This window comes from Alexandromys fortis, unplaced genomic scaffold, assembly GCF_014885135.2.
Source record: "Alexandromys fortis isolate MF-2015 unplaced genomic scaffold, M_Fortis_MF-2015_v1.1 scaffold_82, whole genome shotgun sequence".
Lineage (NCBI taxonomy): Eukaryota > Metazoa > Chordata > Mammalia > Rodentia > Cricetidae > Alexandromys > Alexandromys fortis.
In genome coordinates, this window is record NW_026067963.1 from 3,757,218 (window position 1) to 3,778,626 (window position 21,409).

The 21,409-nt window shown below is 45.1% G+C and overlaps 2 protein-coding genes across 2 annotated transcripts; both read right to left on the reverse strand.

Moving 5' to 3' along the window:
• Window positions 1–16,045: 16,045 nt before the first annotated feature.
• Window positions 16,046–20,107, reverse strand: Gpr135 (G protein-coupled receptor 135). Its single transcript, XM_050153579.1, has one exon. It carries the CDS (start codon window positions 18,986–18,988, stop codon window positions 17,615–17,617), a length of 1,374 nt encoding a protein of 457 aa, XP_050009536.1. The 5' UTR covers window positions 18,989–20,107; the 3' UTR covers window positions 16,046–17,614.
• A 72-nt stretch (window positions 20,108–20,179) lies between these two features.
• LOC126508372 (ribosome biogenesis protein NSA2 homolog) lies at window positions 20,180–21,175 on the reverse strand. The gene has a single exon (XM_050153590.1). It carries the CDS (start codon window positions 21,096–21,098, stop codon window positions 20,316–20,318), a length of 783 nt encoding a protein of 260 aa, XP_050009547.1. The 5' UTR covers window positions 21,099–21,175; the 3' UTR covers window positions 20,180–20,315.
• Between the last annotated feature and the right edge of the window lie 234 nt (window positions 21,176–21,409).

A 21,409-nucleotide genomic window follows, 5' to 3' on the forward strand; every position in this document is an offset into this window, starting at 1 on the left:
AATCCCTAAATTCTGGCCTCTCCATGCAACTTTGCTGTGGATGCCACTTGTCCATCATCTACCTTGGCACACTGGAAGGACTTACCATTCTAGAGATAGCCAGGCTGTCCCGTCACGTAGGGAGCAGAGATCAGCACTAGGGGAACCTGGAATGTAAGTCCTTCAAGGGAAAGAAAGCAAGACTTGTTATCTGTCCAAAAGACTGGGCACAGAAACGCTTTCTAGCCTGGTGACCTTTGCTGTGTGTGACCTGAGACCACACTGGGTCATCTTCCACCCCCCACACCTTTATCTTAAGTTCATTTTTCTCAATCTATAGAACCTATCATTATGGAAGGTGTCATGCGTACTTTACAAAGAGAGTCAATATAGTCAGTCATGTCTGATTTTTACTTAGCTCACTTTGTTCCTCCAAGACATTTATATGTGCTTAATTGTACACATGGGAATGAGTTAATTATCACCAGAAACATTTTTCACTGAATTGTGCTGTGCTTACATATGCATAAGATAAACCACTCAGGGTCAGGTTGAACCAACACCTTTTGAACCAAACTGATTCCTTGCCTCCCTCAGATCATCTCTCTGCAGGCTTGTGAAGGTTGCAGAGACACCCCCCATCTCCCCCACCTACCGCACAGCATCAGGAAAATACCAGAGCCAAGCTCACCGTTCTCCAAACTCAACTTCCTTCCAATACAGTCAAAATACTCACTTGATTTGATATCCCAGTCAGCACAGGTTCAGCGCCGGAACAGGCCTGCCGTTCCAGTCCAGGTCATGACTTATCTGAGCTGGATAGACCTTTAGGTGATAGGCAGCAAAACTAAGCAACCGACACAACGCATAGCAACATGGGATTATTGGTTAGTTGGTGGCGTATACCTTCCTTGGTCTGAAAAAGAACTTAGGGCGTTATTTCTAATCATGTCTTGTTCACTGGGGTAAGTTTATTTGAGGCCCCCCATTCTAATTCTGAAGAAACTGGGTAGTAAATGGGATTTTGCATGCTTGACTGAGTTAAATATCTTGAGGCAGGAAGCGGATTCTGGATTTTCCAGATGGACAAGATGAAATCGTGAGAGTGCGTACTCCAGGAAAGAAGGCGGTCATGAGAGAAGGCAAACTAGGAAGAAAAACAGAGGCCGGAATGATTTGACTGTGAGCAAAGGAATGCTGGCTACCAGGAAGCCGGAGGAGGGGTCGAGTAGATTTACGCCAGACACCTTCATGGGTCAGTCCTACTTGTCACCTAGATCTCACTCTTACAGGATCCATTTCAGATTCCTGACTGCATCAACCACATGAGAAGAATCAGTGTGTGTTGCTGTAGTATCTTAAATTATGGTTTGTGGCAACCTGTTACATTAGCAACAGGAAATTAGACTTAGAGCCTAAGATAAACATAAGAAGGAGCTTGAGCATCCTCCCTCTCTGTCTAATTGTATTAGGGGTATTGATCTAAGGGCTGGGGCCATAGCTCAGTTAAAGCACTTGTGTAGCACACACAAAGCCCTGGATTGGATCCCCAGCAGCACAGAAACTAAGCATGATTGCTCAAGCTTGTAACCCCAGCACTAAGTGTGTAGGGGCAGAAGGATTAGAAATTCAAAGTCATTCTTGACTATGTAATAAGTTTGAGGACTCAATAGAGCACACACACACACACACACACACACAGAGAGAGAGAGAGAGAGAGAGAGAGAGAGAGAGAGAGAGAGAGAGAGAGAGAGAGGGAGACGCATGCATACACACAGCGCATGGAGACTTGCCGAGGTAGCACAGTGCCTTGTAGGTATCACTTTTCCATATATAATACATCCAAAATGAGGATAATTTGGCTAACCCTAATTTTCTAAATGTTCAACTGAAAGCTATTTAAAAATAAACCCATTTTTTTTATGACAGGGTATCATCTTCAGAATGTTTTTGTCTTGCCATTCTGAACAGGCAGGTCTCCCCTCTGTAATACCCACTGTCCTCCAGTATGTTTCAAGACTACATCCAGCAATGCTGACAGACTCTCTGCATCTGTTCATCATCCTGGGATAAAGTTCATTTGGATGTAGAAGCTAAAAATGACGCGAATTCAGAAATAGGTCTCTATGTGACAATGACCCAGTTATCCTGTAACCAGTGGCCAGAGGGGGATCCCCAGAGTCCTTCAGATTCAGGGATCGGGGCATTTCTGTTGCCCCGTTTGTCTCTTCCCAGTTCATAAAGTTGACTCTGTGTTGGGTCACATGCAGTGCTTGGGGACACAAAGGGATTTTCAGAACGGCAGAAGAGAAATTGCAGTGTGTGCCATGATTGTAAAAACAATCCTTCTGTTGCTTTGGCCAACTTTGATGTAATGGCTTTTTTTTATGTTATTATACTTTATTTTGTTATGTTTTGTTATCTCTTAGAAGCCTGTTCTTTTTAATGAGAGACAGAAAGGGAGTGGGTCAGGATGGGAGGGGAGGTGGGGAGGAACTGGGAGGAGTAGAGGGAGGGGAAAGAGGATTGCTGGATCTATGGTGTGGGTGTGAGGAAAGAATCTATTCTCAATAAAGGGGGGAAATGACTAGTCATCTGTTGGGGTGATAAGCTGGGCATCGTTTTATTTTGGCACAAGGTGGTATCTGTTTACTTTTTTCTCACAATAGAAAAAGAGAAGCCCCAAAGCAAGGCCTGGGATTTGTCACAAGTAGGAAACCAGTTCCTAGTCTCCGGGATATTTGACCTTTCATCTAAAGAAGAATGTAGGAAGCGCTGCGGTGCCTCCCTGACACCCTTTCCCTCCTCCCTCCTCTCCTTGTAACTTAGGGCTGGGAAGGGGATGAATTCACTCCCAGGTTTGGTGGTGCACTCAGATTCCCCAGGGGCATTGATTAAGGAGGACACATGAACAGCAAGGTGGAATTCCAGACATTTGCTAAATGGTGGGCAGGGAAGACTGTGGCCTGCCTTTCACGGCTACCAGCTAAGACACAAGGCAGTCTGAAGACAAGCCCCTCTATCAGGAAGGAGGAGGAGGGGAGGGAAGGAGAAGGAGGGAGAGGAAGAGGAGAAGGAAGGGGAAACTGCTATAGAACACAGTCCTTAATCAAATAGAATCTGGCATTCATACAACCTTAGCACCAGCCTTTCTTAATCAAAGTTCTACCGGAGGAAGACCCAGGGCCCTAAGTTATACCCTAACTGCAGTGAGTGACTCTCTCATGCATGGTTGGTTCCCTGCACTGCTCTTGGGAGAACCAAAGTCTCTGAAATCGCCTCTGTGCTCCAGGCTTCAGATAAGCCTTGGGTCAACCAGGGCAGCTCAACTTTCCGTTAGATAAACTAACAACTCACCTTTATTGTCTAAACCGTTTTACATTGAGATATCTTCTTCGTGCAGCTGAAAGCGCCCTGACTGATGCACAGACCAGCATTCTTTTGGAGACTGTTTTTTTTCCCCCCTGTACTCCATCAGTTGGAGTATGCAATTTCCTCGACGGGGTGGGAAAATCTGGTGCCGTTGATGCAGACTCCCGCAGGTTATCTGAGGAATCTGTGCTCTGTTGCATTCAAACTATGCTGAGCAATGCTCAAGAGGGTTAGTCCAGCAGAAAGAGTTAGCAGTTATAAACTGACAATAGAGACTGAAAATACATGGAGAAATCCAAGGGAAAAACAGAGACCGCAAAAACGCAGCATGACTCATCATTACCTTATATACCACTAATCACAGGAATGTACAGTGGATTAACATGAAAAATATGCCAAATGTGTTATTAGACTGTGTAACAAAATGTGTAATCACCCAAGGATATGAATTAAAAAATTATACTATTCAAACCCTCTCATGTTAAAAACAGTAGGAAAAAAAAAAAGAAAAATAAAGGAAAAAAAAAGCAGTAGGAAACAAGAGCATTTATACACTGTGGAAAAAGACGCGTGCTGAACACGCAGTGGCTGCCATCAGTGGAGGAACACTGTGGTCATAACCCTGAGGCCATGAACGAGACAGGAACGTCTGCTTTTATTGCTGCTACTTAAAGCCCTGGCAGCAGCAAAGTGCATTTAACTAAAAGAAACTAAATAAGAGGCACCCAGGTCAGAGAGGACAAGCTCAAACTATTTTTGTTTGCAGATGATGTTATACAAGAAATCCAAAAATCCCCCAAAACACCTTTCACACCTTTGGTTCCAGCACTGGGGAGGCGGAGACAGGTGACTCTCTATGAGTTCAAGACTAACCTGGGCTAGATAGAGAGTACCAGGCTAGCAAGGGCTGCATAGTAAGAATCTGTCTTCAAAACAGGCAACAAAACCACCTAAGAAACTCATTGAAGAGCCACTGTTGGGGGATGATGACCTGGAGGATGGCTCAGTGGTCAGGAGGACTTGCTGTTCTTACAGAGGAGAGAAAACTGGCTTTGGTGCTGGCATTCACATGGACCTGATGCCCTGTTCTGTCTTCCCCAGGTACCAGGCGAGAATGAGGCACACAGGCACACATGCCATGCAGACACTCACATAGACAGGTAAAATAAAAACCAGTAAATCATCTTTTTTTTTAAAGAAAAAAAAAAACTATTTAACTAATTAACAGCTTCAGCAAGTTCGCAGGATAAAAGATGAACATAGAAGTTAGTTGTATTGTCACACACTGGCAACAAAAAAAATCAAAAATTAAGGGATAATTCCGTTTACGATAGCATCAAAAAAGAGCAAACTAATAAGGACCAAATATAATGGAAAAAAAAAATCTAAACTTCTCCCTGAACATTGTGAAACATTGTTGAAACCAATGAAGAGACACTTGAAAAAAGGGAAATAAGGTTCACTAAGATAGACTGAAATTGATTGATAGGATCTATTAAAATCTACCCAAATCCCACCGGGATATCTTACAAAAGCTGAAAAGCTAATTTCAGAATCTACTAGGAAATACAAAAGGCCCGGAAAACAATCTTGGGACAGCAGCACCAGAAGTCTTCCATTGCTCTGTTTTAAAACTTACTTTGACATTAGAGTGACCCAGTTTGGTAATGAAAAAAGAATGGACATTTTTCCCTTCTGTAGAATGGAGCTAAGAGATAAACTTACAATCCGTGATCTATTGGTTTCCAGCAATGGCCTCAAAATAATTATATGAGAAAACAACCTCACAACCAGCTGTAACTCCAGTTTTAGGGAGCCCAACTGTCTCCTCTGGACTCTAGGGTCGCCTGAATGCATGTGGTGCATACACAGACAAACAGGAACATACAGTAAAACGCATCTTTAACGAAGAACGCTAAGTCAAACTATCGAAAGGATGAAGTTGAAAAAATAGCCAACCTCAGGATGAAAAAATGTATCTCATGACTACACAATTAATGTAAAAGTTTATAGGAGATAAATTTAGAACATGACAAAGTAAAAGTTTATCATCTTTGATATTTATTTTTATAAAATTCAAATGTTCTGAACAAAAAGTAGATTTTTTTAATTTGGCAAAGCAGATGTTAATCACTTAAAATAAACACAGTCATAAAATTAATTACCAAATATTATTGTTTCCACATATAGCATTTGTTTTCATGAGGTTTGATATTTAACTTAATTACAACATATTTTTGGTAAATTTAGTTACAATATACTTTTACACAGATTTTATAAATATTCATTAGGAAACTCCCTTACGTTATGTTTCCTAGGAAAAAAACATACAGAATCAGATTTCTCTGTACATAGGCGGCTTGTTTTGGAATCAAAGAATAAAAATGAAGAGCGTAAGAAGCTAGTTTTGCTAGCATGACCTGAACTGTGATGATGTTGCTTACAAAGGACCTCAGCTATTCCCACTGGGAGCTGGGATGGCCTTTGTGAGCTGCCCCAGACTACCAGCATGACCTTACACCGACCACTTATTAGGTATGAGTTTCACATGGGAAGTAGACATAAAGAAAGAAATCTATTTCAATGGGTGGTGATTCTTGGAGAGGAATTTGCTTGGCATCATCAATAAGTAATAATTGTGGCAGCCGAGGAAATCAATGTGCTGGTCTTGAAGGGCATGTGTGGACAGTACCCACCAGAGTGTCCCTCTTGTAGTGCTTGATCGGTTTGCTTTGTGTCCACGTCACTCTGTAAGGTCTGGTCGCACTGACCTGTAGTCTCTGTTGTTTAGGGCGCCCAGGCAGGAAGAACAAAGGACAGTATGAGCAACTTAGCAAGGCCTGTCTCGAAAGTTAGAAGTAAAAACTGCCCAGGGGCTATAGAGCAGTGGTAGGGCACTTGCCTAGCATGGCCTTAGGCTCAGTCTCCATTACTGTGAAGCCAGGGACTCACAACCACTTGGATGAAGGCTTCCTCTTGTTGGTGGTCTCTTTACCCAGAGAAACTTGCAAAAGGGATGAAACATGATCCCCATGGTTACAGATGATCTTAAAAGGCTCTAACAGATATTTACCATCTCCTATTGTTAGTGCTCATTCTGGATGTCCCTTGTCCTTGTTGGGACTTCCTCTAGGCTAGGTGGTTTCTCTAGGGGAATGATCTGTTCTTCACTGCTGTGCTCTCCTCAAGGCCAAGAGCTGCACTGCTCCTTCATTGTTGATATTATGTAGGTCAGTGCCAAGAGCTCCCTCAACCACAACGTGGAGCCAACCTCTCCTTCCTTTCCCCCATTGCAGCACCAATCCTGCATCCCGAGATATCTGTTCTTGGTAGAAGAGCAATGCAAAGCACAGGTATGTTCTGACATCGGAGAAGCCAGCACCCAAGAGCCCACATTCTGCCCCCTCCCCTGGCACTGGGGAAGAGGTCTTTAATTATGACTATTGTTGTACTGTTGTATAGTAAACAAACACATTTCTTTCGAACTATACCCTCTACATCTCTTCAGTGCAAGGATAATCAGAACATCAAAACAGAATTATAGCAGTGTGGAGAAGTTGGACAGACGTGGAAGCCATGGCCGGCAAGCACATCCTCGTTCACGTCAGCTATATTATCTCTAGACTCTTTCTCCCAAATCTTAATTTTTGATGGACCAGGAAGGAGGCTGCATCCAGCTCATCTACATAGCAATCTCCCCAGAATTAGGGCGACTATTTCTTCAGCCAGAATGCATCAGGAAAACCTATTTGAGGATCTAAAGCCAGTGTCTATGTCCCAGCTATCCTGGTTGTCACAAATTTTGACTGTCACACCTGCAGTTTGATAATTTAAAAGTAAACAAAGATGATTAGCATTCTTGGCACCAAAGGCGAAGAATTAATCTGGAAACCATTTAGAAATTATTTGACAGCACTGACCTCAAGTTCACCTCTGTTACTGATTTAAATGCTTTGGTACGTATGAGCATTTGATTAAAAAACATAGATTGTCAGCTCATCCACTTCATGTGATATCCAGCATTCAAGGTTTAATTTCAAAGTCTTTTGTCTTACCTCTATCCCAGTCATCAACTTAAAACAAAAACCAGTCTTGACTCCGGCTTTTCCACCTCTACATTTTTAAGGAATTAAAAAAAAAAATAATAAGCTGGTTGAGTAGACTATAGCGAAACAGACAAATAGCTTTTTATCAGCGCGTTAAAACTATGTAGACATGCAGTAATGCAAAAAATATTAGCCCAATTATACAAGCCAAAGAACAAATAAAATTAAATTGGTTTTTGAGATAATGGTGCATTTTAATAGTCTAGCATAGTCTGTGTCTACTTAGTTGGGTTTCTGGAGGGAATTTATGGAGAAGTGGTAACAATAGAGGGACCAAGAAGGCATCTGCAGCCAGGTCGCCTGTGGTCAATGGATGTGGCTTCACTCAACTCTTCTGCTCCTCAAGGCAACGCACTTGTCCATCTATCTCACTGCTTTCCGTAAGCGCCTCGCGCATGGGTTCTGGGCATGCGCATAGGTGCAACTCCAACACGCCGGGCACGGAGGTCAGAGGATCCTGAGTGAGACTTAGGCCAGGGCACTCCACAGTGAGACTGCCTCAAAACTGAGAAGAAACTGGCTGGAGGGCTGTACGTCAAATGTAACTGTTCAGTTTCTAATCGATCATCTGATTCTCCGTGTTCCAGCCAGCGTCTTTCTCCTTACCGCTTATCCTCGGTCTCCCCTCACCCCTTTAATCTCCTCTGGTCTTCCCTCCCATCCTGCTTAGCCCTTCCGTGTTGACCACAGGACACGATCAGAGGCCCGCTTCAGGGACTTTAGCAGCTAAAGAGTTAGCATGTTTCCACACGGTCACGTTTATATTCTTCTTCTATGCCTTTCCACCAAACCCAGGACGCCCTTCACTTGCAGGACTCTGTCCTGGTACACGGGAGTCCTGTGTTACTGAAATGAGGATCTCTAACTGAAAACACCCTCCTCCTGCCCTAGGCCTTACCTGGGTGAGCCCCAAGAACCTGACCTTTCCCAGTTCCCAACACTCTATGTGGCACCTGTGTGCTCAGTGTTAATATAACTGTGAAAGGCTAACTCCCCATTTCCAGAGACGTAGGAGGGCTCTTCTCTTCTAAGAGGCGGGTCTGTATGTGGGCTTCCATAAAGGGGCGGGTCTGTATGTAGGCTTTCATAAAGGGGGGGGGTCTGGATGTAGGCTTTCATAAAGGGGGGGTCTGTATGTAGGCTTTCATAAAGGGGGGTCTGTATGTAGGCTTTCATAAAGGGGGGGTCTGTATGTAGGCTTTCATAAAAGCTCCAGGCAGAAGGGATGGACAAGGTTGTAGGTTCACTACTGTCAATGGACTCAGGTGACCTGAACACTCCTAAAGACCTCATTCTTAGGTGCAAAAGGCAAGATCCACGAGTCTTGGTGAACTCATATCTGCTACTTTCCTCAGTGTCTTTATTAGGGTTTCTATGGAACGTGATGGAACACCATGACCAAAAGCAAGTTGGGGAGGAAAGGGTTAATTCAGTTTATGCCTCTACCTCACGGTGGTTCATCGGTTCATCATCGTCAAATGCAGTCAGATAGGAACTCAGCAGCAGGCCAGAGCCTGGAGACAGGAGCTGATGCAGAGGCCATGGAGTCCAGAAGAGGGCGTTGGACCCTCAAGAGCTGGCGGTATAGGCATGGAGGAGATAGGACAAGCTGTTTGAGTCATTTTCTTACACGATGGGGGACCAGATGACCAAGCTCAGGCCATCAGACTCTGTGGCAGACACCTTGCCGAGCCATCCCACCAGCTCTGAATTATTATTATTATAAATAGTATTAATGATGTCACTTAAAAATAGCCTGCATGTGTTTAATAAAACATTTTAACAAGAAATAAAATTAAATGTTACGATTAAATTTTTTTTCTAATGGCCTGGCGGTGGTGGCGCACGCCTTTAATCCCAGCACTCGGGAGGCAGAGGCAGGCGGATCTCTGCGAATTTATTTTGGCCAGCCTACGGAGTGAGTTCCAGAACAAACCCTGTCTCAGAAAACAAAACAAAATTCTTCTAATAATGCACATTGCTTAAAGCGGTGGTGGCGGGAGGGGGGAGGGTGGCATTCCCCTCTTAATTCTTTGAAGGATTAAGCTTGGCTTCAGTACTATCGGTGTTCCGTTAACATTGTGCGTTAGTGGTGACGTCATGTCCCGTGTGACGTACGGAACTCGTCGGCAACTGAAACGCAGGCCCAAGGTCTCAGATTTAGAAAACGGCATCAGAGTTGTAGCAGGGGAGCTTTCGTCTTGTGAAGCTGTGAAGGTTTGTTGTTGTTGTTGTTGTTGCTTTGTTTTTTGTTTTGTTTTTGTTTTCCAGAGCCTGGAACGGAACATTGGGTGTGGCCTACATTTAATGAGCGCTTCCATTTGGACCTCTGTTTAGGTTATTTCATTTATTTTACTATCTGTGGGTTACATATGACTAAGTTTATCCCACAAAGGAAGTAAATGATACTCAAAAAAAAATTAGTTTGTTCAAGATCACTTAGCCAACCAGCAGATACACACATAGTTAAAAATAAAACAAATCTTTAAAAAATATACCTTGCTATACACGATACGAGAGAAGCTGTTGTCGATAAGGATGTTAAAACATTTAAGGACTATGAAAGCTTAATGCACCCCAAGGTACCAACTTTTACAGACGGTTTTTCAGGTTCCAGCTTTGAAAATTGTTGCGCTTGATAATGGAGCCACCTTGTGGGCAGTTGGCAGTATTTCAGGCATTCAAATTGTAACCATCCTGGCAGGAATAACAAGTTCTAGAAACAAGGGTGCCCTCCCTTTAGCAATAAAACTATTAAAACAACGAACCCCAAGCAGTTGGAATTTTCCCAGGAGCCTCTTGATGGAAGAAGGCAAAGGCTGGGATCCTGGTGCCAGCCGGAAGAGAAGCTCATCTTCCGGAAAAAGGTTTTGCACGGCTCTGCAAACTCGCGAGGCCACCTTGCAGGAAAGACTAGATTTGAGACAGTGATGGGTATGGGCAGGACTAGAGCTTGACCAGGACTGCTTAGCTCTGCAAACTCTTATCTTCTATTTAAACCTAAACCCAGAAATAGACCTAGCGGGTCACTGGTCTGCGCGACTCTTCGTTCTAATTTACCCACGTTAAATAAATCTTTTTTCTGCGTTCACTAGGAACTGTCTGTTTAATTGGCCTATTGAGAACAGGTTGCTGAGCCTAGCTCGTCAGGGTTGCCTGGGTATCTGCTCCGACCGCAGCCGCTCCAGAAATTTTCCCTCCAGGACAGTGTCAAATGCGAGAAGATTTGAAAGGATGGAGACCGGGTTCCCTGTAGAGATCCCAATTCTGTTAGCTTCACGAGTCCCAGGGCATTTGGCTGTTATCCCCTCGCTGAAACACTGGCCACTACAGAGCAGTTAAAACAGCGAGTCTCGGGGCCATGGGTGAACCCGTCTGGTCCACGGATGGTAAGGTCAGTGTGGCAGCAGAGGGTCCTGGTCCGCAAGGAATGGAGAGTGGTACTAAAATGAAGGGAACTCTGCTGCTCTCTGCCCTTTCTCCAGTTTAGGTCCAGCCCAAGTATAAACTAGGAAAGAGAAGCGTCCCTAAGTTCAACTGACAACTCCTAGGTCCACCTGACAAACTCTAACGTAGGAGAGCCAAGAACGCCAACGGCAACACTTCTGCTTTCTCTCCGTGTAGTTCCCCTACCTTTAAAATGATGCTTTTAGCAGGGTTTATGTTTTTATTTCACTCCATGTATTACACGTAACTAATCTGATTACACTGATTACATTTCTTTTCGCTATCGGGGAACCATGCTTGTTTTCACTCCGTTGTTTCCCCCACCTTATAACAATCTTGGTTTTTCCTCTCTCTAGTGTTGCGCTTCTTTCATTTGCTCCTTTCTTGTCTCCTTCCTTTATTCCATTGATTGGCCACTTCATATTTACCGTGTACGACTTTAACCTTCATAGCACACATGACATTATTTTAAGCATTTCTGGCCTAAGGTCATCCGGTGTATAAGAGTTTGATTCAGTAAGCTTTATTTGTGCTTTTTACCTAATTCAGTTTGATGTTGCTGTCACAGCAGTTTGGTTTTTCCTCTAGAAATGTTACCAAGAGTTGAGTCCCGAAGAGCAGACTCTTCACTAAGATCTTCAAATGAGGTGTCCAAACCAATAGATGTGCAAATTGGGGCATGAACGTGTAAGGCCACACGACTCCCCCAATTTCTTGGTGACAGAATCCAGAGATACTAACGTGGGTAAAATGATGGATAAAGAGTTCAGGTTTACTGGCAAAAATGATCTATGATTTTAAAGAAAATACACAAAAGTAGATGAATGAGGTAAGAAAATCAACTCAAGACTTGTAAAAAAAAAAAGGCAGATAACCTAGATGAGAAAGTCAGCCTTTTGGGTGGGAATTAAGCAACAATTACCTGAGATATGTGTGTGTTTGTGTGTGTGTTTGTGTATGTTTGTGTGTGCGTGTGTTTGTGTGTGTTTGTGTATGTTTGTGTGTGTGTTTGTGAAAACAAATGGATATACTGGAAATGAAATCTCCATGTATACTCAATGAATCAAGAAAAAGGTAGAAAGTAGAACCAATGGACTGAACCATAAGAAAGAAAGAACACCAACGATAAGAGGACAACACTGAGAGAAACTATTGCATTAAGGCATTCAAAGGCGAGGATGGAGCATACAACCTCAGCTTTGAAGAATTCTAGGATTTTACCAAGACACAAAACCCAAGAAACCATGAAGTGAGGTAACTAATAAAACAAAGAACAACAAACTAAAGACATAGGAAGTCTATTTGATGGAATTATGAGCAAACTTTAGCCTGTTAAGCTGCACTTGGATCCTCTTCAAGCTCTATAGACTGGCACTGTCTGCTCTCGGATCAGGTCATAAAAGCCAAGCCTAAAAGGCTTGTGGCCTGGTTGGAGGTTTGTCTGAGGGAGAACTGTATTCAACCTTTCTAGAGGTCTAGAATGCTGATATTTGCACTATGGCAGGCAGTTTTTTGGGTTTTTTGTTTGTTTGTTTGTTTGTTTTGGTTCCTTTTGGTTGCTTAGGAGCTTGCCGGCAGGCAGAAACTCTTAAAGGAGCCATATACTTTTTTTTCCTTTCCCATGTTCTCAGGCTCTACATGGAAATACAGCCTCACGTTGGTACACCAAAATGTTGCTGTTTGTTTTTTACTCTTAGTACTATTTGTTCTTTGGGGGAACCTGCCACCCAGCTCCCAAATAAATCATGCACTTGGAGGCTTATTATTACTTATAAATGCCTGGCCTTAGCTTGGCTTGTTTCTTAAAAACTGTTCTTAAATTATCCATGCTACCTTTTGCCTCTGGGCTTTTTCCTTTTATTACTTCTGTATATCTTACTTTCACTCTTACTCTGTGACTGTCTGGGTGGCTGGGTGGCTCAGTGGTTGGGTGACTGGGTGGTTGGATGGCTGGGTGACTGGGTGGTTGGGTGGCTTGGTGGTTGGGTCGTTGGTGGCTGGGTGGCTGGATGACTGGGAGACTGGATGGCTAGGTGACTGCGTGGCTGGGAGGCTGGGTGGCTGGGTGGCTGGGTGGCTGGGTGTCTGGGTGGCTGGGTGGCTGGGTGTCTGGCCCCTGATGTCCTCCTCTCCTTGTTCTCTTGCTCCTTATTCTCCTTCTCCCAGATTTCTTCTTCTATTTATCCTGTCTGCCAGCCCCACCTATCCTTTCTCCTGCCTCACTATTGGCCAATCAGCTCTGTATTAGACCATCAGGTGTTTTAAACAGGCAAAGTAACACAGCTTCACAGAGTTAAACAAATGCAGCATAAACAAAAGCAACACATCTTTACATCGCTAAACAAAGGTTCCAGAGCATAAGCAAATGTGACACGCCTTAAGATAATATCCCACAACAAAATGAATCAGTCAATCAACAAACCCGCAAATTCACTGAATATATAATTCTCAAAAGAAGATATAGACAAATGACCAATAAGTAGATAAAAAATGTTCATAGCCACTGGGAAGGAAAAATTAAAGCTACAATGAGATTTCATCTAACCAGTCAGAACGTCTAGCACAAAGAAGACAAGTGACATTCACTGGGGACTCACGGAACATTGTGTGGACAAGGCTTTCCTCCTCCCCTTAGACCCTCTACACAGTCTCCCCATTCTTTTGTCTTAGGCACTGATATCTAGAAGCACTTTTTACATGGGACCTCAAGTGGACACACCAGGCTGGGACTCAAGCAGGCAACTGTCACTCTTTCCTGTCCTCTGTTACAGCCCCCCCTTTCCTTCTTTCTGTGGGCTCCCTCAGCCCCCCTTTCCCCCCCATATCCATTTCCCTGTCAGCCCCCAATCCTGGAAACATTTTCTAACCGGGACCTCCTGGATCCTGGAAGGGATTCAAGTTGGTGATTCACACTGTCTTTCTTGTTCTCCGTGAATACTCTATTCTCACCCTCAGCCCAACAACAGACTGTTTACAGGAACCCCTCCTCTCTGCCACCCACCAACCTGCAGAAGCATCCCTAGGACAACAGCCCACCACTTTTCTAAGATCACAAGAGAGCAATAGAAAACACGGAACAAAATACCCACTAACCAAAGGCAGGACCAGATGTCAACACCCAGAATCATCTCAGTCACCTCCATCCCAGATGCCTAGGCACCAGCATAAAAACACAAACATTAACACCCAAGACAACACGCCTCTACCATAAGTCAATAGCACAAGATGCCATATTTCTGAAGCACAGAACAGAGACTTTAAAATAGCAGTTATAAATGTTCAAGGATCTTAAAGAGGATATGAATAAATTTCTTAATAACATCTATAAGAACACAAACGAGTGGTAGAGTGATGAAACGTAGGAAACAATCCGAGACATGAAAGTAGAAATAGAATCACTGAAGAAAACCCAAACGGTGATAAAATTGCAAACGAAAAATTTAGGAAGTCGCAAGAAAACCTCAGAGGTGAAGCCGCATCTACAGAGCAAGAGTCACGGAAGAGAGAATCACGGGGGTTTAAGACAAGATTAAATAAATGTCAGATTAAAACAAACAAGCAAAAAACTCGGCACAAAACATCCAGGGAGCTGGGGATACCATGGAAAGAACAAATCTACGATTAATGGGAAAAGAGAAAGGAAAAGAAACCCAGGTTAAAGGCACAAAAAGTATTTTCAAGAAAATCGTAGAAGAAAGCTTCCATGACCTAAAGAAGAAGGTGCCTATAAAGGTCCGAAAAGCATACAGAACACAGAACAGACAGGGACAGAAAATAGGTCCCCCACAATACATAGTAGTCAAAACACTAAATGTAAGAGCAAAGAAAGAATTTTAAAAGATACAAGTGGAAAAGCCTAAGCAACATATAAAAGCAGACATGGGGCTAGAGAAGCAGCTGAGAGTTCTCCATCTAGCTCTGCAGGCTGCAGAAAGACAGACAGGCTAGGCTTAGAATGTCACCCCTAGGGACACACTTCCTTGAACAAGGCCACACTTCCTAATCCTTTCAAATAGTGCCACTCCCTGTGGCCATGTATTCAAACCCCCAAACCCTTTGATTTACAGTGGCGACCCGCAAGCAAGACATGCTGACGTAATGATGGCTTAAAGCTTATGGGAGTAACCAGTCACCATCTAATTGGATTTAAGGCCCTCTCCATGAGGTGGGGCCCATCCCTGACACGGCTTGGATTTCCAACAACCTGAGGCTAGATAAGCCATGGGCCTAGGGGAAAACAAACATTGCTGTTCTGCTAAAGGAACATAGCAATAAGCTGACTCCTAATGACATTCTGCTACGCCCATAGCTCTATGTTGCACTCAACCATCAACAGAGAAGCTTCCTCCTACAGAATATGGGAATTAAAACAAGACCCAGAGCTGGACAGCGTGCAAAGAGTGAGAGACCTTGGAACACTCAGTTCTAAATGGGATGTGTTCATCAACCCCCTCCCCTCAGGGCTCAGGGAACTCTGCAGAAGAGGAGGTGGGGAGATGGAGGACACTGAAGAAACAGAATCTTCCAGACACCACAGAACTGAAGCCCATATAAACTCTCAGAGACTGTGAGAGCAAGCACAGGCCTTGCACAGCTTAAAGTCAGACCTCCGTGTGAAAGTGTGGCGGTGGCCCTGCTGTCTCTGGGAATGCATGGGAGTGTGACACTGACAGCTCTTCCATTAACAAGGCTGCTTGGCAAGGCCCTGTGATGTGGGATTCCTCTCTGTATGCTGTGAATACCATTGGTTAATTAAGAAGCTGTTTTGGCTTGTGATAGGGTGGAGCAGAGCTAGGTGGGGAAAACTGAACTGCATTCTGGGAGAAAGAAGGCAGAGTCAAGAAGAAGTCATGTAGCCTCACCAGAGTCAGATGCCGGAACTTTACCTGGTAAGCCACAGCCTCGTGGTGATACACAGATTAATAGAAATGGGTTAAATTAAGATGTAAGAGTTAGCCAATAAGAAGCTAGAGCTAATGGGCCAAACAGTGATTTTGATTAATACAGTTTCTGTGTGGTTATTTTGGGGCTGAGCCTATAACCTTTGACAGCAGGCTTTAGAAGGGAGGATCTTCCTCATCGTGGCAATAACACACCCAGATAATTTACAAAGTTTTTGGAGAATAAGAAAAATTAAAACAGTCTTTGATCATCAAGACAGAGACCATATATTTCTATCTTTGATTACAAAGTAATGTTGTACATTTGTCTGGCATACAGGCTTACATACTAACAAACATCTTAAAACACTGTACAAGAAAAATAATGCTGGCTAGTTCACAATAAAATCTTCACATAGTGTGCATTTTCATACTTTTAAAAATGATTATTCAGCTAAAGTTGTGGAATACTGAATTAAAGAGAAGCAGGAGAAGGGAAGAAAAAATCAAAGTGACAGTGTGAAAAATTTTGCATCTACAAAGCATAGATTGTGCTTCTGAATTATTGTAAAAGATTGTTTTTGTAAGTTTCTGAAAGTATTTTCAGTTTGCTTGAGGTATCTCTCCAACCTGTGCCTACAGATTTATGTCTCATCTTGCAATTATATCAATTATTGCAATACTATACCAATTATCTTTCTAAAGATGGCTATAATAGTTGCTACTAAAAAAATATCCAAACTTCTAAATAGAAAGTATATCCTTGTAGGACATCCTATGACTATTCCAAGGATGTGGCCATACTTTCCATATTACTTTTAGAATTCCTCTTTGGAATCACAATTGGCAATCAAAGGTGAGTAGGACAGCCAGTGTGTAGAGGACATATGTATGATACATATGTGTGCATGTCCACATCGAGCAGCACTCACCCGATTCAAGCAATCTGACTTCAAATTACATTTTGGGCTCTATCAAAAAAAAACCCACAAACACAGTTATCCCAGTAGACAAAGATTTTTCCAGTATGAAAGTTATTATTATTATTGTTGTTGTTGTTGTTGTTAATGAAAGCATTTGAAGTGGCATCCACACAAGCTATCAAACAGGAACAACAGCTTAGAGTAAGGGCAGAGTCTGGGTTCCCAAGACAGCCGATTTAGGGGCTAAAATGGACTTCATAGGAACATTGGTTTTTATGTGTAATATTGGACTTCTGTTTAAACAACCACATCATATTCATGTGCCCTTTGGACCACTGAATTATATCTAGTAATAAACGACTTTTGCAAAAATCCGGAAGTGGTTCAAAATAGACTCTAAATTTAGAATTTCGCACAAAAATTCCGGGGGAGGGCACCAATCGGTGTAACGTTGTTTTAGCTCTCAGCTCTAAGCACCCAAAGCAGACTCTAGAATCTGGTTTCGTTGAATGCTGGTGAAGTACAGGGGCCTTCAAACAGACCGAGGGTCTTTGCTCATTCCCAAAAAAATCAGTATTTGAATAAATCCTTTCAGTTCAATGGCATCTGTTTCACAGTGTGATTCCTGTAACACGAGCTTTTCAGTAACTGTAAATGTTATTTTTGTTGCTTTTTTTGCACTTACACCTCACAACACCTGGTTGCGAGGTTTAAGATTGTTTGAAATTTTGCATTTCACATTCCTTTTGGCACTTTTGAAGAAAGGGGATTTTTTTTTTGCCCATTCCTGTCTTTTTAGTTTTAAATGTTTGGCTTTATGACATTCACAATTCTCCCTGATCCCCACATCACTAAATGAGAGGGGTGGAAATCTGCTGTTATTACAAGCTGTCCACCTCAACCCTTCTTAGTGGCTACTGTCCCTGGCTTCAGATTTATGCTGTTTGCCGACTGCCATAACTGGATCTGGTGGTCCCTCTCGAAAGAAGAGAACAACTGGGTTTTTGCGAGCCCACATGACCACTTCCCCTCCTGCCCCGCTAGCCGGGTTTGAAGAAGGCATCCTGCTACAAGCCCCCAGCCTGCTGGTACAGCCATTTGGAAGGTGATTGAGGCTTCTGACCTGCAAACCTAGACCTTGGCTGGGCAAAAAAGCATCCATGTTCCTAGTCCTGTAACCCTCCTCACGATTGCGCCCTAGGAGCATGGAAATGTTGGGGTTGCGGATGGCATAGATGACAGGGTTGATAGCCCCATTGGCCCACGTCAGCCAGACAGCCGCCACATTGAGCAAGGAGGGGGCCTGAGTGGCCTGACCCTGCCGAGTCGCTGCCAGAAGCACCAGGAAGCAGTAGGGGCCCCAGCAGCAGATGACGAAGATAATCATGATGAGCACGGTGGTGGCCGTGCGCACCTCGCTGAAGAAGCGCAGCACGCGCGCGTAGGTGGTCATCGGCCGCACGCGCACGTCCGACAAGCGCACGGTCTTGCAGATGTGGTAGCGGCAGAAGCACATCAGCAGGAAGGGCAGCAGGTAGCAGGCCACCACCAACCCCACGCTGTAGATGGCGCCCAGCTGCGCGGGGTCTGGGGAGGTCCGGTAAAGGCAGCGGTGGAAGCTCTGCGGAGCAGGGGGCTCCCGGGGCGCCCGAAGCAGCTCCCAAGGCAGCGAGAAGCCGAGCGCCGCCAGCCAGGCTCCGGCCAGCAACTGCAGAGCGCGTCGCCGGCCCAGCTTATCCCGCGGCGGACGCACGATGGCGCAGTAACGGTCCAGAGAGATGAGCGCCACGCTGAACGTGGACACGATGCCAAAGCACGAACTGAAGAAGCGGCTGGCGGCGCAGAAGCTGCGCCAGGGCCCCGAATCTCCGGGAGGCGCGAACAGGTCTAGGAAGGCGGCGGGTAGACAGAGCAGCGCGGTGAGCAGGTCGGACAGGGACAACGACAGGATGAAAGCGTTGGTGACCGTGCGCAGCTGCCGGTGCTTCACGATCACCCCCATCACCGCGCAGTTGCCCAGGCTAGACAGCAGGAAGATGAGCAGGAGCACGAGCGCCTGGGCGGCCACCGCCGCCCCGTGCCACAGCAGCGGCGCAGGTCCCCGAGACCCCGCCGGCTCCGGCCGGCCCGCATCACTCTGGTTTCCCAGCGTTACCGTGGCGACGGCGCTGAACGACAGCGCGGCCGCGGTGGCCGTGGAAGCCGCCCCGCCCGGATGAGCGCTGCCTGGTAAGGCCACGCTCGCGGGCGGGCGGCCGGGGGGCCGCTCCTGCTCCTCCATGGGGCACCGCGCAGGTCGCCGCTCTGCTCATCCCGCAGCAGGGTGAAGGGCTGAGCGGACCCAAGCGGCCGCCGCGAGGAGTGGGTGGGGCTCGGCCGAAACGGGGCGGTCACCACCCCGCGCTGGTAGAACCTTGACGTGGGTTCCAGGCGTTGCTGAGGGAACCGCCTGTTTACGCAGGAACGCAGGGCGGGACGCCAGCCGGGTACCCCAGAAAACCGGTCCACATCATCTCCTTCCCCAGCCCGAGGCGATCCTGCCAGGGTCTGTGCGTCTGAGGGCTGGTATGGTCTACCTCCAGCACCCTGCCATGCCAGAGACAGTCAGAAAATCCCGCATACGAATGGCAGATTCTACCGAGGTGGTCTAGCTGTTTCCTGTCGGGCGCTGAGGCCCTACAGGGAAGCCTTTGTGAGGGTACTGATGCTGTGGGCATCTCTGGCGTCCACAGGTAAGAAAGGAAAACAGTCCACATCAGGAGTTCTTGAACTTGTGGGGTGGGAGGGGGTATTTCCTGTATGTCTATATTTTAAGCCAGCAACAGAAACACTCAGAGGGCGTGTTACACATGACTAGGTTCCAATCTCAGTTTCCGATAATGGAGTGAGGATCAAGAATTTGTATGGTTGGTGATGATGATGATCCAAGGGTCACACTTTGAAAACTACTGACGTGACAAACTTGTTTCGATAGATTTCTTGCTGACACTCAATATTCTTGCGTCTGGGCTCCTCCCTTAAGCCTGATTCGGAGCAGATACTCTCAAGGACTGGCATCTGGATGTAGGAGGGAAGATGCCATCTACTGTTCAAGGTCCTGGACCTCTGGATGGTAACTGGTTAATGCATGGGGAGAGGGCAGAGAGGCGTAGGTTCCCCCGCTATTACCATTTGGTCTCTAGAATGTGGTGTGTGGTATATTAAGACATGGCCAGCCACAGACACTCTGGCAGATACTGAGTGGGGAGAGACAGAACCAGGAAAGGTCTGGCTGCCCAGCAAGGTTGCCTCTCTAGACCGCGGCTATGACCTTGAGGAGGAAAGGCTTAAATCAATCCTCCAGTTACCTGTGCTCTTTAAAGCAGCTGTTCACAAAATGCGGGTCTGGAGCCAACAACATCAGCACCGCTCAAGAACTTCCAGCAATGCAGAATCTACTGTTCCGATACTTGGGAGGAGATCCAGACTCTAGTGCTTTTTTATTTTTTATTTACAATTTAATAAATACTCCTCGATGACTGCTCATGGGTAGGCACCTTGGTAGTATTCAGCCAGATCACAGTGATGGTGTTTTCCTAATGGTGCGTAGTTTTCAGTAGAAGTCACTATCAAACCAGCAAGACTGCATTTATGCACCCATCGTTCTCAGGATTGTTGGTAACTTGGGCATACTTTCCCCAAATAACCTTGCCTCCTTGTGTTACAAGGCCCAGCTCACTCACGTTCACTTCAATGACTGTCCCTTTGGTGATTACACCCAGAGTTGTATATAATGGGGATGATGGATTCTTTTTCACACCAAGTATTGGCAAGCAAAAGGTAGCTTTCAGTTCAGGATGTGTGACGTGAGCTTTTTTGAAACGCAGACCCATCGGCCTGATAAACCTTTCATATTTAGGTGGTTTTCTTGTAAAACCATCACCAACAAAGCAGACTTTAGTAACCATCCTCTTCCATGCCTTCTTTTTTCTTTTTCCTGTTCGAATTACTTTCAATACTTCTGTTTCTCCTTGGGCACAAACTTTGGGTAGAGGGACTTCCCATTTTCCCGCCTTCTCTTTTCGTTTCTGCTTAATCATGTTGGAAAGCACTTTTGCTCTAGATTGCCCCTCTCTGTCCAGCAGGTAGGCAGGTACTGCTCCTTGTGGGGTCTTTTCATCATTCTTTTGCTTGGTGTTTCTCTTTTCGTGCATCTTAATAGTCTTTTTCATTTGTATTTTCTCAGCATGGCGCTGCTTATGGTAGAGCTTAGCCTTCAGGCCAATCATTTTCTTTGCCTTCTTTGAACGTTCATGGGCCTCCCGACTTTCTTTCTTTCTCTTTTTCTCATGGTAATCCACACGATATCCATAGCGTTTACGGTGTAATTCAATATGCTCATTTTGTGGCATGATGGCAGCTGCGGAACAGCCGTCCGCGACCTCCCGACTGCGAAAACCCTCTTCTCCAGACTCTAGTGCTTTGACAAGCTCTCCGGGAGATGCTAATGCACCCGCAATCTTGAGAAACTCTTAAATAACTAGGTCACTTGCAGGTCTTGGAGTCTGCATTATGGCTGAAGGGTTTCCTTCAGTGTATGCTACAGGAAACTTAGTGCATTGAAAGATTTCTCGCTCTCAGTCTGGGCCAGATCATTCTTTGCTGGTGGGAAGAGAGCCCGCCACAGGGCCCTCAGCAGTATTTCTAGTCTCTGCCCGTTAGG

What these genes read in the sequence shown, in the direction of transcription:
- Gpr135 (XM_050153579.1), bottom strand. Translation starts at nt 18,988, where the DNA reads ATGGAGGAGCAGGAGCGGCCCCCCGGCCGCCCGCCCGCGAGCGTGGCC.
- LOC126508372 (XM_050153590.1), bottom strand. Translation starts at nt 21,098, where the DNA reads ATGCCACAAAATGAGCATATTGAATTACACCGTAAACGCTATGGATAT.